The sequence below is a fragment of the Thunnus maccoyii genome, chromosome 10, assembly GCF_910596095.1.
Source record: "Thunnus maccoyii chromosome 10, fThuMac1.1, whole genome shotgun sequence".
NCBI classification, from domain to species: Eukaryota; Metazoa; Chordata; class Actinopteri; order Scombriformes; family Scombridae; genus Thunnus; species Thunnus maccoyii.
The window spans coordinates 13,334,436-13,349,486 of record NC_056542.1 but is presented as its reverse complement, the minus strand read 5'-3'; the positions used below and the strand labels follow the sequence as shown (position 1 = coordinate 13,349,486).

General features: G+C 43.4%; 1 protein-coding gene across 1 annotated transcript in view; it reads left to right on the top strand.

Moving 5' to 3' along the window:
- The window catches only part of erfl3 (Ets2 repressor factor like 3), a 51,560-nt gene extending 45,512 nt beyond the window's left edge, over positions 1-6,048 (top strand). The window contains exons 3-5 of the mRNA XM_042422919.1: positions 327-442; positions 627-1,780; positions 2,104-6,048. Of these exons, the coding sequence (XP_042278853.1) occupies positions 327-442; positions 627-1,780; positions 2,104-2,784 (1,951 nt within the window). The 3' untranslated portion in view covers positions 2,785-6,048. The remainder of the gene's footprint in view (positions 1-326; positions 443-626; positions 1,781-2,103) is intronic.
- The last annotated feature ends 9,003 nt before the right edge of the window (positions 6,049-15,051 follow it).

Genomic DNA, 15,051 nt, shown 5'->3' with positions numbered 1-15,051 from the left:
TATCATTAGGAGGGGGGGCGACATGAAAGACTTGTGCTTATTAAAGTGTGTGCTTGAGTGTGCAAGTGCATCTGTCATAGCCTCAATGACTTCAAGAACAAAATGATATTTTCAAATGAGGTGTTCATTTTAAATGAAATGTTTCAGTGTTGTTAATAAGCCAGTATTTGTATTTATTGATGGTTTACAGCTAAATCCTGCCATAAGATTGTATGCAGTTAGTTAATTATCCCTGATGTGTGTGTTTGACATGTATTATGTGTGTGAATGTTGTGTCTTTACTTTACAGTGATACTTACTGTGTTTCATTCTGTGCTCCCTATTAGATACTACTACAACAAGAGGATCCTCCATAAGACCAAAGGCAAGAGGTTCACCTACAAGTTCAACTTCAATAAGCTGGTGTTGGTCAACTACCCCTTCATTGACATGGGCTCCACTGGTAAGGCTGGACTGAGTGTGTGTGTGTGTGTGTGTGTGTGTGTGTGTGTTTGCATTTCTCTAATCCCACAATAGGATAGCATGATTACACAGGATTACACGGGAGAACATTATATATTGTTTCTCAGTATTATTTCCCTCTTTTTCTCCCTGTCTTTGTCTCGTCCTTGTCTTGACGTCTTTAGGAAGCGGTGTTCCTCAGAGCGCCCCACCTGTCCCCACCGGTGCAGGGACCCACTTCCGCTTCCCTCCTTCCACGCCCTCTGAAGTCCTCTCCCCCAATGAGGACCTGCGCAGCCCAGGCGGCATGTTCAGCTCTGTGGCCCGACGAATGGCACGCGGCTCTGTCAGCGATTGTAGCGACGGCACCTCAGTCAATTCTGAGATTGAGGAGGGCAACACGGGAGCAGGAGAGGAGAGGGGAGAGAGGGGTGTGAGTGGAGGAGGAGGACCTGGTGGTGGAGGAGGAGGCTACCGGAGCATCATCCATCCCCGTCTGTCTCATGAATCTCTGTTCCGCATGTATGGAGGACCAGGCAACCCTGCTGGGCATCCAGGCTCCCGAGGCCCCACTGGGCACCGTATTCACCCAGAGCCCCTGTCCCCTTTCCCTGTGTCCCCTCTGCCTGGGCCAGGAGGAGCCGGCCTCCTAGCCCCTCCTTTATCCCCAGCACTCAGCATGACCCCCACATCTCACCTCCCCTACACTCCCTCACCCACCCTGTCACCCATGCTAGGCTCCCACTTCTCCTTCAACCCAGAGGACATGAAGCGCTACCTGCAGGCCCACACCCAGTCGGTGTACAACTACGGCCTCAGCCCCAGAGCTTTCCTCCAGTACCCCAACATCGTCATCCCTCAGCCGCACCGGCCTGCCGCAGACAAGGCCGGTCTGACCGGAGAGAGAGGAGCGGCCGAGAGAGCAGACAGAGCAGTGACAGCAGGGGGAGAGAGGGGAGGAGAGCGGCACCACCATCCAACTCTGGCTCACTCCGCCCACCATCACCCCCATCCACCTCACTCTGCCCACCCTCATCCCCATTCCCATCCCATGCATCACCCGCTCCATCTGGGTGAGGAGCCCCCACACATGTCTCCCTTCAAGTTCAAGCTGCAGCCACCACCACTGGGCAGGAAGCAGAGGGAGGGTCAAAGCCAGAGTAAACCCAGGCAGAGCTCACTTTCCTCAGGCTCAGGATCCGGGTCCATGTCATCTACCTCTGGCCTCGGCTCTTCACTGTCGTTCAGCAGTGATCTGAGCTCAGCCAGCGGCTCGGGCCTCATCTCTGCTTCCTCCTCAACGCAGTCCCTAAACAGTGCAGGACTTCCCAAGATAAAGGTGAGATACACAGACCTAAATATCCCTCATTATACTCAGTAAATTACACAGGGAAAATGTTCGACATGAATCACCACTAGACCTTAAAAAGTTTTAAAAGGACACATGCATATTTAATCTGGACTATTAACACCACTCCACTGCCAGACATTCTCTTAAAAGAAAGCAAACTTGTTTTTGCAAAAAACACATTTTGAATAATTTATATCATTAAAATGGGCTTCAGTGATGTTCGCTATTTCATGACTAATGCGTTGTCCATTTTCTGTCTGTCCTGTGTTTCTCTTTGCGTCTGTCCCTCTGTTTTTAATCCGACTGTGCAGGTGGAGCCCATCTCTGATATAGAGTCAGAGGAAGAGGTGGAGGTGACTGACATTAGTGATGAGGACCCAGATGAGAGAGATGAGGAGTTTGAGCTCTTCTCCTCTCGCCACTCCAGAGCCCCTGACCACCACCACCACCACCATCACCACCACCACCACCACCTCTCTAATGGCTCAGCTGCCCCCCCTCATCAACACCATCCGGATGAGGACCTGGACGAGGATGTCTTCAAAGCGCCCGCTCCACCTCCACCTGGCCTGATGCCCTTCTTCACCTCGCAGCACACACACTCCAATGTGCACCGCGTGCTGCCCACCCTCAAGACCGAACCCATCGAGCCAGGGGACAGTAACACACCCCCGCCTCAGACAGGCTCAACGGGAGTTTCCCAGACCAAGTGCATCCCCCTCAAGCTGCGCTTCAAGAGGCGCTGGAGCGAAGACCAGCGCATGGAGGCCTCACAGGAGGAGTCGGACGACAAGAAAGTTCGACCACAGGAGAGGCAACGTAATGGGCGGATGGAGATGGAGGAAGATGGGACGGGCAGTGGTGAAGGGGACAGTCCTCCCCCGTTAGCATACGAGGGCTCTTTAGCCGCACCATTGGCCTCACATCGCAGGGTGAGTGCTGAGCTGCATCGTGCCACTGCACAGCTGTCTCTGGAGAACAAAGACTGCTGATGAGAGACACGGCCCAAACACTACTGCTCCAGTAGCACTGGAGGTGGTACAGGAGTATGTAAATGGTTCCTCTGTAATCTCTCTCCCACGCTGACAAACTAGATTCCCGAAACCTCTAGTAAGAGCACAGTCTAACAAACATACATAAACCTCAAAGACAGCCCTACTATTCTGTCAGATCCCCCCACCAATCCTCTGTCTGGATCAGGGCTCTTCTGGGACACATCCTTTTGGAGGAAGGGACTCACTCAGATTTCAGCTATCCCAGGCACAATGACTGAAACAGGGCTGAAATCAGAGGGAGGCTCCCTTATGGAGCTCCAAGTTCACCTCCCACCTGGCCAGTGAAGCTCCAGATGCCCTGCCCCAGTAGCACAGCTCCAACCTCTGGCCCCCATCAGTATGATCAGCAGTCAGTCACACTTTCCTCAGGAGACTCGTACTCCCTTACAACCCAGCAACAAACCCAGAATGACGGTGTGCACAATCTCCCCTCTGCTACTTTTCCTATAAGACGACGGGACTTCAATAAGTGCCTGTATCTAAAACCCACAGCCCTGGAATGACACGGAACAGAGCAAAGAAGGGGAGCATGTGCGGGAGGAGGACTGCTATGAGTAATCATTCTTTACACTCATGAAATTCTTGTCAAGTTTGGCAGATACTGAAAAGTCATGGGGGTGAAAAGGAAAAAGTGGGTGTCCAAGACTGGAGAGTGGGGCTGTTGGGTGCTGTCTGACTGACAGAACTGCTCTTAAACCTGGCCCACTCCACTCAGGGAAGCCTATTGCTGTATGTTTATTGGATTCATGCACACACACATAAGCAAAAAATTAAAAAAAAAAAAAAAAACAACAACAAAAAAACACAACCCAGCCAACAGTGAATGGGACTCAAAATGGAAACATTGCTTATGGACACTAAACAGTGTTCATTGCAACACAAGATCACACACACACACACACACACACACACACACACACACACACACACACACACACACACACTCATACATACTTTGAATCTGGCACACTGTTCTCTCAGAGCTTTTGACTTTTGTATAACCTTCTTTCTCTCTCCTAACCTGCCCCTCTTTCTCTCGCGGACCACCTGTAGAGTCCACTGACTGAAATAATTTTAACCCAAGGGAGATGTGAGAAAAGAAGCAAGGTGAGGAAAAGAGAAGAATGAAGAAGTACTTCAGTGTAGAGAAAAAGCTGCTGAGGGGACCACAAGGGGAAGGCAACAGGGGGAGGAAGGGTCTGAGGTGTTCCAGTAACTGCTAACTAGCCTTCTCACCTCACCTAACATGGCTTGTATACTGAAAATCATTTCCCCCTGCAGCACAGAATCCTAGTTCACCAGCTTGAGCTCCTCTAACAATCATAGATAGTGTTAAACTAAACCAGCAAATGTTCATACAATGGCGCACACATGCACGGCACTGCCTTTAGCTCTTAAACACGCTCCCTCTCTCTCCGTCTGGACCTCCGGCTCTCCCTGTAGTGGCGACATCCCTCGGGTCCAGAGAGCGTGTTAGACTCCCGGGCCTGCACACGAGCGTGAGAGCCTGAGAGAGCAGGGACTCACCTTAGACCTCACACACATACACACACACACACACACTCACACACACACACTGCCTCTCTATGCCTTGTTTTTATAGCATGTACAAAAGTGCAAACTGAGCTCTAACAACACACATACAGACTATATCTTTATATATTCTAAATGAAATTATTAAAACAAGTGAGATTTTAAAGAAGCATATCATTTTAATGATATGATTGATTCAGGATTTTTTTTTTTGTAAGTGGACTAATTTGAGTGTCACACCACTCGTCAGATAATATGATATGGAGGGTGGGTGAGCAGAATAAAGAGGTGTGGGGGGTGGGGTTGGGTTCTGGGTTTTTCTTGTACATTTGTTTCATAGACAAACAAGCCAGAGAAAAACACCACAGGCCAGTCTACCAGAAGACCAGCAGAGAGAGAGAGGGAAAAAAAAAAAACAGGACTGGAACAGACTGCTAATGATTCAGATGTGTGTGGTTCACTCTGCTGTTCACTTCATTTGCAGTAGCTTGCCCTTTTAGCACACAGCACTCTACTCTTTCCTGTCTGTACAGTCTAGCTCGGCTCAGTTGGGTTTCTCTCCAGCTTGAGCTGTCCTGGCCCCAGGCCACCTCTCCAGGCCCCCGTGCGTGTGAACTCAGAGTCTGCTCATGGGTTATTAGTGAAGTAGTCATCCTGTCTTTTCTTTTAGGCCAGTTAGCATAATGCTCCAAAGTTCGCAGCAGCTCTGGAGTGGGGCAAAGGAGAGAGGGGGGGGGAGGGTTAAGGGGTTAATCATTACTGTAAGATAGCCTGAAAAAGTCTGACATGTGAAGACCTGTCCTGAAACGCACTCTCCTCCAACTATGCACACACACACAAAAGATTCCTCAACACACACACTCACACACACACACACACACACAAATGACTATGTTTGTGATAATGTATTAACATCCCAGAGCTTTCCGTCTCTGCGGCCAGGTCATCAAGGCATCTGATTGGTTAACTCAGCCGTGTTGACCAGCGGCCTGTCCCCGCCTGGCCAGCAACAAGACAGATCTATAGCAGCGAACTGTGAGATAGATGGCCTCCAGGCGGTCTGTGTAGCTGAGCTGATCGAATTTCCTCATCAGACCCCTGTGGTCTGGACTGGAGCATGTCACAACATGTGTACACACACACACACACACACACACACTCACACACACCCTCACCACCACCAAGTCCTGTGTCTGTATTTGAACTGACAGCTGCCTTATTACTACTTTTCATATCTCAGCAACAGATGAGGCATCAGTCTACCTGCTCTCTCTTCTTTCTTTCTATTTTCATTTTTTCCTGGCTCCGTTTCAGCCGTTGTCTGACTTCCTGCTAACTGCAGTGTGATCTGACTCAGTCATGATATTGCAGGGTAAAAAGATTGAAGTCTGTGAGCGACGCGGACTCGCTCTCATCCTGTTTCAGGCCTCTACGGTAGACAAACAGCACAAAGATGACATTTCTCTGTCAAAAAGAATAAAGGTTTCTTAGTTTATTTTTCTGATGTCAATATTGCTATTGATTGTTGTTGTTGTTATTATTGTTCTCATCGGGTTATTTACCTCTCCACCTGGCATTATTATTATTCCATGGCTCTGTTAGCTGTTGCTTTTTATGTTGTGTACATCACTTTTGGATGATGTGGAAACCCCTCCCCCCCACCCCCACCCAGCCCCCCAAACTCCATTCCCTGTTTAAAACCATCAAGCCCCCCCCAAACCAGAAACCTTTTTCCTGTCTTTAGTTTTTACAAATGTAATATAACTAAAATGTGTAATATGAATTTTGAGAGCAGTTGATATGCTGACAGAGAAATAACATGGGGGACTGAGAGGGAAGCACCGGGGCGGAGGATCTTACTTTGGGGGCAGAGAGGGAGTGATTTTATCTTTTTTGTCATGTATTGTAATTTTTATTTTATAATGTTTCTTTTTTTTCTCCCTCTCTCTCTCTCTCTCTCTCTCTTGCTCTTGTATATTTTTTTCAAGGTTTTTTTTGGGGGGGGGGGGGGGGGTTGTATCATTTTTAAAGAAGAAAAAGATGTGTATTGTTTTACTGTGTAAAGGTCTATCTTCTCCCTCTTTCAGTCTCTCTTCTTTCGCCTCGTCTCCCCCGAGCAGTTACATAACACTCAGATGGAGAGATGAGAGTTAATACCATGATGTAACATTGAATTTCTCCACTTTTTTCGTGTTTTTTTTTTTCCAAACTTGTAATTAAGCTGTAATCAGGGTTAATTAAAACCGGTTAAAAGCCAATATGAATATCATTGTGTTTGTTTATGTCTACTCTTCTTTCTTATATCCATATTTATTAATGACACATAATCAGACCGCAGAGTTTCATTATCTGGTTATTTGTAAACAAAGAGATTAACCCCTGACTTCTTGTCTCGTCAGACAACAAGCAGACAGTCATATGAGGCCTTTTGATATTTCCTCAGTATTACAGTTAATTACAATTAAAAACCGTTCCGTCAGGCAGCACTACACTAGAAGGAAAACCTTTTTATAAATGTGTAGTATATGCTTATCTTATAATCAGCCCTTTAAGAAATCATTTTTAATTGGAAAAGATCAACAGCACATCTTGTACCCTGGCTTTCATAATGTCTGATGGCTGAGTGGATGAAATGAACACACACACACACACACACACACGTACGTTCCCAGCTGCCATGATGCAGAGGCCTCTGAGGTTACATGTTTAGCGGTGATAAAGAAAAGCACTTTGTCTGCGGTGCTGCTGCCCACTCACCCACATAATGCTTGCCCGTTTACCTTTTAATGTGACGTCAGTGGCTCCCTTGTCTTGAGCGCACTTACAAGCGAATATTGTATGTAAGAGATGGAGGAGCTGCTGGAGCAATGGTGAAGTTACTGCCCTTGAATGGCACATTTGGTTTATTTTTTTTATGTCAGATGGCTTTTACAGGACAAAATAGAAGTAAAAAATAAGGAACACAGCAAAACAGCCTCAACCTTTGTGTACACAGGTATTCATAGACACAATGATCTTAGCGACAAAATGATTCATGTTTATCTCAAAGGATGTGGTTGTTTTTTTTTGGTCTTTACTAAAATATATTCTCAAATCATTCTTGGAACAAGTTACAAGTTTGCTTCTCATCATTTAGTTTTGTGAATAAAATATTGAGCCAATTAGGAAGATTGATAATGAAACATATCACATTGAATGTCCTTTTTTAGATTGACATTAAAGGTAGTTTATGTCCATACGAATTCCTGCAGCTCAGCCCAAAACTCTTTGACAACTTCCTAAATAGGTATTTTGGGGCTAGAGTTGCAGAAAACATAGTATAGCAAAGTGTTTTGACATGTTTATCGAAGTTCATAACAAACTTTATTAGCCTCAACACTTTGCGTGGGGCTGAATCAACACCTCTCTAAACTCGCCAAGGTGATATTTATCTGCAAATTCACCCATGAAGTATATTTTGTAGCAAAAAAAACAGCACAAACTGCTCAAACTATTAGTCTTAAAAGATAGGTTCAGATTTTTTCAATTCTATCACAGTCATCACATGCCGGTATGTATGTTGAAGGAGTTTTTGGTCACTAATTATTCCTTCTGTCCAGACTGTCCATGAAGTGACATACAACATAAGAGTCTTTGTTCTGTGTAAAAATGTGCTCTATAAATTTGCTGAAGCTAAAAGACTAAATGATTGAGTTGTCTTTTTAGTAAAAAATAACCTCTTTGTTTTTCCATGTGTTTCCTTGTTTGGTTGTTGTGGAGGAATAGTAACAGAAAGAGGGAAGTTCACTCTAAAAAGACTGTAACTTTTGAAGATACACACGTTGGATTTTGCTAACTAAGACCACTGAAGCTATATTAACTACAGATGAATTTTGCACAAGGGTATATTCACTTGTAGGCCAGTATGGTGAGGAGGTATGAGCACAGCAACCAATAACTTTTTATGACCCCTCCAAGGGGTCACATGATAAATCTGGAGGTTCGCAAGATGATTAACAGGACGGGAAAGATTATTGTTCTGCTGCTATTCAAATTCTGTTTTTCTGACTTTTATCAAATAGTTGTTTTTACTTCTTGTGACACACCAGAAATGTTTTGATATGAAGGCCTCTAACAAATGAAACAATCTGGTTTAGAGGAGAAAACCACTCTCACACAACCAAGATATATTCAACCTGTGAGGGTCACCAACCAAAAACTTTGGGAATCAGTGCTTTAAATAATATAGCTGCTCTGTGCCGTAGACCTCTGATGTTGTCTAGAAACTATTAAAAACATGTCAGTAAGCCACACCGCTGCACTGGGTGACATGTTCCTTCACCACAAAGATTACAATCATGTTTAGCTACTATTTGTGTATCATTTGTTTAGCTCCTTGCTGAGCTTGTTGCGTTACATACCACAACCTCTTGATTTTCTACTACATACATTCTAAATTTCTCAAAAAACTTCAGTACAAAGTCAAGAGGTTGTGGTATGTAGCACAACAAGCTAGTTATCTGCCTTACAAGGAACTACTCTAAGGAGATTGAAAACGGATCACTGTTATTACTCTTTGGAGTCATTTCTAAACAAACTACTGTGACTATAATCTTTAGGGCAAAGGAACATGTCACCCAGTGCAGTGGTGTGGCTCACTGATATGTTTTTAATAGTTTTTGGACAACAACAGAGGGCTTAAGCACAGAGGAATAAGATATATCAGACACATACACACACAATACTTCTAAGTAGGATGAGTTTGTTGTTGGTTTGGCTCTGCATATTAGATTTGTTGACAGGAAGAAAACCAGCTTTATCCTTTAAAGCAGTGGTTCTCAACCTTTTTGGTGTCAACGCCCCCCAAATTGATACACATCAGGCTGCAGACCCGTATTAGATAAGATGTAGTCTCAGGGATCATCATTTAATAAGATTTAGTTATTCCATTACTGTCTATACTGTAGATTGGCAGGTTAACAGTGAAGAGTGTGAAACCTGTGAATCTCAGGTCGAGAACTGCTGCTGCAAAAGGATTCACTGACACAGAAGCGTCTGTGCTCCTAATATGTCAGCGTGTGACACATGACTCAGCTGACTTTACCTCCTTTGACCTTGATGAGGGTCACTGGCTTTGTGTGTGTAGAGATACATGGTCCTCACTGTTGACATACCACTCATCCAGGTGCTCCATTCACGGCAGAGGATAGAGAGAGAGAGAGAGAGTGTGTGTGTGTGAGAGAGAGAGAGAGAGAGAGACCACAGGAACCACTGTGCTCTCTCACCTGTGCCACATCCCTCTCCCCTCGCTTCCTCTGAGCGCCTGCTTTCGCGGAAACCTGTGCAGAGCCGGCACTGTGCTCCATATATAACCACAACCTGTGCATCATGCACACACTGCACAGCATAAAGCCTTTATGAATGCTCACACACACACACACACACACCAGTGTTGCATTATCTGAGTTACGGTACGGTAAGAGGCATGCTAGTAAGTTCACCACATCCTCCACCATACAGAGAAAAGCTGCACCGCACAGGAGTGAGGAACTTTCACAGCGACGGCTCTTTGTCACAACGAGCGCAGACAACACTGTGCACACATTGATGTGGTTTGTTTGAAACTCTGGTGCTTGTATTTCCTTTTTCTCCTTCCTTCCCGCCAATCTTTCTTTTCAACCTATTTGACCCCCCTCAAAAAAGAAATATCATATCCATTTTTCTCTCTTACGGGGAGCTGAAATGTCGCCGACTGACCTGATGTTTAAAGGTGAAATAAAACTTCATGGAAGAGGCCCAGCACCAGCAAAACAAAAATAGTTTACTTTGCGCTCACTGCTTTGGCATTTCACATTGAATGTCTCCCCCTGTTGCTGGAAGACTGCACTGCACATTATACCGCCTTAAGTTTATTTAAAGTTTAGGAAAATGTATTAAAGAATTAAATCCACAGTTAACCAACAAAAATACGCATATATAACATGAACTAGAACCTACAGAGTCCTGCAAAGGGAGTCTATAAATGGCTGAGACAAAACTATATACAGATACACAAATACATACAAATATGCACATGCATACACAAATAATAATACTTATCTTGTTTATTTTTTTTCCTTTTTAATTTAAATAGTTTCTAAGTTTCTCCCTAAATCAAAATTCATATAAAAATGCCAAATTAAATTTGAAAAAGTGCTGTATTTCTTGCTGTTATATGTGTGGGGATGCATTTTTTATTTATTTAATTGCCTATAAGATGAGTACATTTTACAGGAGAAGTTTTTTAATTTATTTTTCTTTTATTCACAGACTGCTTAATCTCACTTGTCACTTAAAGGTGCTGTAAGCGATTTTTAATTATTATTTTTTAAAATAGTTAAAATAAGTGTTACATAGCTTTACTTTTTAACAACCATCACTGGTAGATAGTGTTTGGTCAGTAACATGGGTCTCCCAGTCCCAACACTCTGCAGTAACCAGGAAATACATTTCCTGTTCCCACTTTATCCAATCAGGAGAGAGAACTCTGCAGAGAGGCTCCGAGCGTTCACAGGCAGGCAGCAGAGTTTCAGTGTGAATGACCCTCACAGAACAGGTGAAGCTACTGATTACAATGCTCCCAGGAACATCTTACACAACCAAATACACCAAGTGAATTACGACGGCTGAAGGAAAGAAAGAAGAAAAGAAAGCTGCCAGGAAAAGAAAGAGACAGGAGTCATGAAAGAGCCACATTGATATCAGTGTGGCCTTCAATTGGTGGAAAAACCTACAAGTTTTGAAGGGGTTGAAAAGCGATGCATAGCTAGCCGTACTGCTACTGCACAGGTGAGCTATATTTTACTCTGCAGCAGCTATACAGCTGTTTGTTAGCCAGCTGTGCCAAATGGTGTAAGGTGCTGTGACGAAGACAGCTGCATGTTCATGTGTGGGGAAGAGGGAGGGGAGCGCTAACTGCAAGAACGGACAGGAAGTTAGCCAAAATGCTGATATTGTTTACAGCCCCTTTAATGAACACAAAGCAGATTACTTGTAACACGCACTAACCTGCTCTTTCCTCATACAACTAAAACATTGATCCATGTCCTTTTTATTCACTAAATCAGTGGTTTCCAAAGTGGACCCCACTAATGCGCCTTTAAAAAGGGAACTAAAGGGCCCATAAGATTTACTCATTTCCATGTTTTATTGCTCATTTTAGTAAGGTTTCACCACATAAAAAAGAGGCAGCAATTACATAAACTACATTGCTATTTACATTTACAGTCACGTAAAAGTTGAATAAATAAGCAATATACATTAAAAAAAATCATGTTAAATATGCAGTTATGAGAGGCTGATAAGGTTGATCTGTGGATAAGTAAGTTAAGATTTATTTATAGAGCACTTTTCATTAAAAGCATCAACATGAACATGATAGTAACAAGATTTATATAAGACCATAAATATTGTGTTTGTACCAATACAAAGTAATATCAAGGCATGTATTATATAGGTCATATACAGATCATTTTTACTTAATTTAACAAAAACTTGTTAAATTTCTGGAAAATTTACATTATGTTTATATTCTTATATAATATGCTTATGAAACAATGTTATACAGTGGCATGCTATAATGTTGTACAAGTGAAAAATTTAATGCAAAAGTTAAAAAATGAAACATAAAAAATACTAAAGTGATGATAAAACAGATTGTCAACCACTGCTTTGAATGCACATGTCACTGGGCTTGTTTTCCTCATCTTGTCTTGAATGCAGGCAGGAATCTGTGCATCCAAGGATGCCTGTCCATGAGAGAGTCCGGTCTACTGCTTCGGGACGTGACGTGGACCCCCAGGAACAGCTGAGTGGTGTAAAGTTACTGTGAACAAGAATGCAGCGAGCACAAGGGCTTACTGTTCTCCATACTACAGCTTGTATGGATGCAGGCTTTCTACACACGTGTTAGACTTTAATGACACCATGATGTGCTCCCTGTGCCTTTTCTAGCCATTTATCAGGGTTGTGGAGCCAATCACAGTTTTCTACATTTCTGTTGTGGTGACATTCCCCTACTAAAACTGGTTTTATCTTCAGGTTTAATACCAGTGTGTGCTGGCATGACAACCCCCCCCCCCCCCCAAATCCTTAACCTTGCAGAGTCTGAGGGGAGCATTTATCAGACATTAGTAGACAAGATGACTCCTAGCTGCCTCCTCCTGTAAGCTATAGTAGGAGGCTTGTCCTCTGCTGACACTTGATACACAATGAGCCCATTCCTTCAATAACACACTCTGTTCCTAAAAGCCCTGGTTAAATAGTGCACATGTACCGCGTAAAAAAAATTAAAAGTACAAATCTATTCAAAGACTTCTGGCCCCTTATATAAGAATGTTTTTTGAAGAATCTGCCTCAGTCTGTGTGGCCAGTCTGGTGGCTAACAGACAAATGTGCTTAAATACCTGACTGAAACTATAAAAACTCACAAGACGCAAAATCATGCATAGAAGCTTAATTATGTGCAAATAAGAACAATTTGGGGAAAAAAAACAATGATCTGTTAAATGTTCACTATAAAACAAAGTATTGGACAAATTGAAATTGTGGCCTGATGATGGCGCTAGTTGTAAAAAGGTTAAGGGAAGTTATTACAGTTCATCCTGAGAGGGGACACGACTGTCAGCTCCACATGTCATTGCAATCTGCCCAATAGTTGTTCAGACATTTCACCAAAAACCACAAAAAGAGGAAAAGTTGGAGGATTAACAAAGTCATTAGATTCATTGTCTGATAACCATTAATGTCTGTATATAAAACTTTCTGCCTATTCTACGTAGATGTTAAGACATTGCTGGATAAAAAAGAGAAATGTGACCTGCTGGTAGTGCTAAAGGAAAAGGTGAGGTCATTATTAAGATTCATCTTCTGGGTATTATGAATGTCTATAAAAACTTACATGGCAGGTTTTGAGATATTTCAGTCTGGATCACCTTGACCGACCAACCTTGCCGTCCAGAGAGTCATGCTGCTAGCGTGGCTGATAAAAAAAAGTCATCTTAAACTGGTGTGTCTTTGCTGGTCCTCTCTGATGACTCCATTCCTATGAGGTAACAATAATCCGTAGCTCCAGGGATTGTAAAAGACGGGCTTTCAGATGATATATACTTGAAATCCACCCTGAACCTCCAGAATCTGAGTTTTATTGTTAGTTTTTATCGTTTTATTGGAGCACGCTATCTCCAGGACTGCTAAGCTATTGTCTTTAGAACTTTTTAGTCTTTCAGTTTTCTGTTTTCATCACTCGTCCGGGGGGGGGGGGGGGGGGGGGGGGGGGGGGGGGTTGATGGGGCATGCATGGGCTAACTGGGCTGGGTTGAGAGGTCAGGTGAGGGTCAGGGGGTTATGCTACCGTGAGGGTCTGCTTTAAGAGATGCTGAGGTGAGACACGTTCCTGGTGTGTCTCTGGCTTTGTGTGGGGTTAGTTTACAGACGGGAGCGGAATGTAGACTGTGGAAAGAGAAAGATAAGACTGCTGCTGAGCGTTTTTTTTTTTTTTTTTTTTCTGATTTTGTATCACCATGTCTCTTTTCTCCCAGACTCATGGTGATTCTCCACTTCTCCCCTCGCTCTGTTTTTCTCTGCTGCTGTCTGTACCTGAGGCCGGTCTGACAGCAGAGCCCAGCAGGAGAGGAGGGTCTCGAGTGTTTGACTGACAGACCAGTGATGAGCACACAGAGAGAGGGTGAAGGGTGAAGGTCAGAGGTCAGGCTCCCATGGAAAAGTGGGGGAGAGGAGATCTGGGGTAACAGACGAGGGTGGGGGATTTGCTAACGAGATGGGGCGGTCAGAGGGGTTGCCTGCAAGGAAAAGAGATGAAAACGACATATAAAATGATACTTTATTGATTCTCATAGTGGGATGATGGGGCCACCATAAACACAAATAGTTATTAGATAAAATAAATTAATATAAGTAGTATAATCAAGATAAAGAAGGTTATATAAACATAAACAGCAACTTTAACACCAATACAAACATATAAATAAATATTTGAAATACATAAATGAAAGTTGAGTATGAATTTCCATTCTTGACCTTTGTAACAGTGGTTTCTTTACTCAACATCCACTTGCTTGCTTTTTCAGAGCTTTCAATCACATCTCACGGTCTTCCTCTTTGGATGGAGTTTGCTCCGTTGTCATCATGTGACCAAATCTAAAATTTAAACATGACCTAAACTTCACTTACTGACATGAAACATGAATATTTGGGCATTATAAGTATACAGTATATAATAAATATGCAGTACAAGCAATGACAATGTGCCATGTTAGGTATCCTGATTTTTACCGTCATAATCACCCGTACGGAGCCCAGTAAAGCTACAATACTCCAGATCCAGCACTGGTGCCGCATCCTTCTGCAGTTACCTGAAATGTGGACTGCTGTTTGGACAGTGCAGTCACTCTTTAAGTCCACCTTCTCCCCCGATGCTGTTTCCAGAGTGTCCACACTAAGTCCTGCCATTTTCCTTTTTTATCATGCTTTCCACCCTTAATGGCTACTTTAACTAAATGCCATCACGTGCATGTAAAACAAACAGAACGACGTTTGGTTTTATTCCAGAAGCCATTAGACTTGTGAAGTTTACCTTGTGTATAGACTGATAAAATGCACTTTTGCCACTTTTTACATAATACGTGCCTTTGT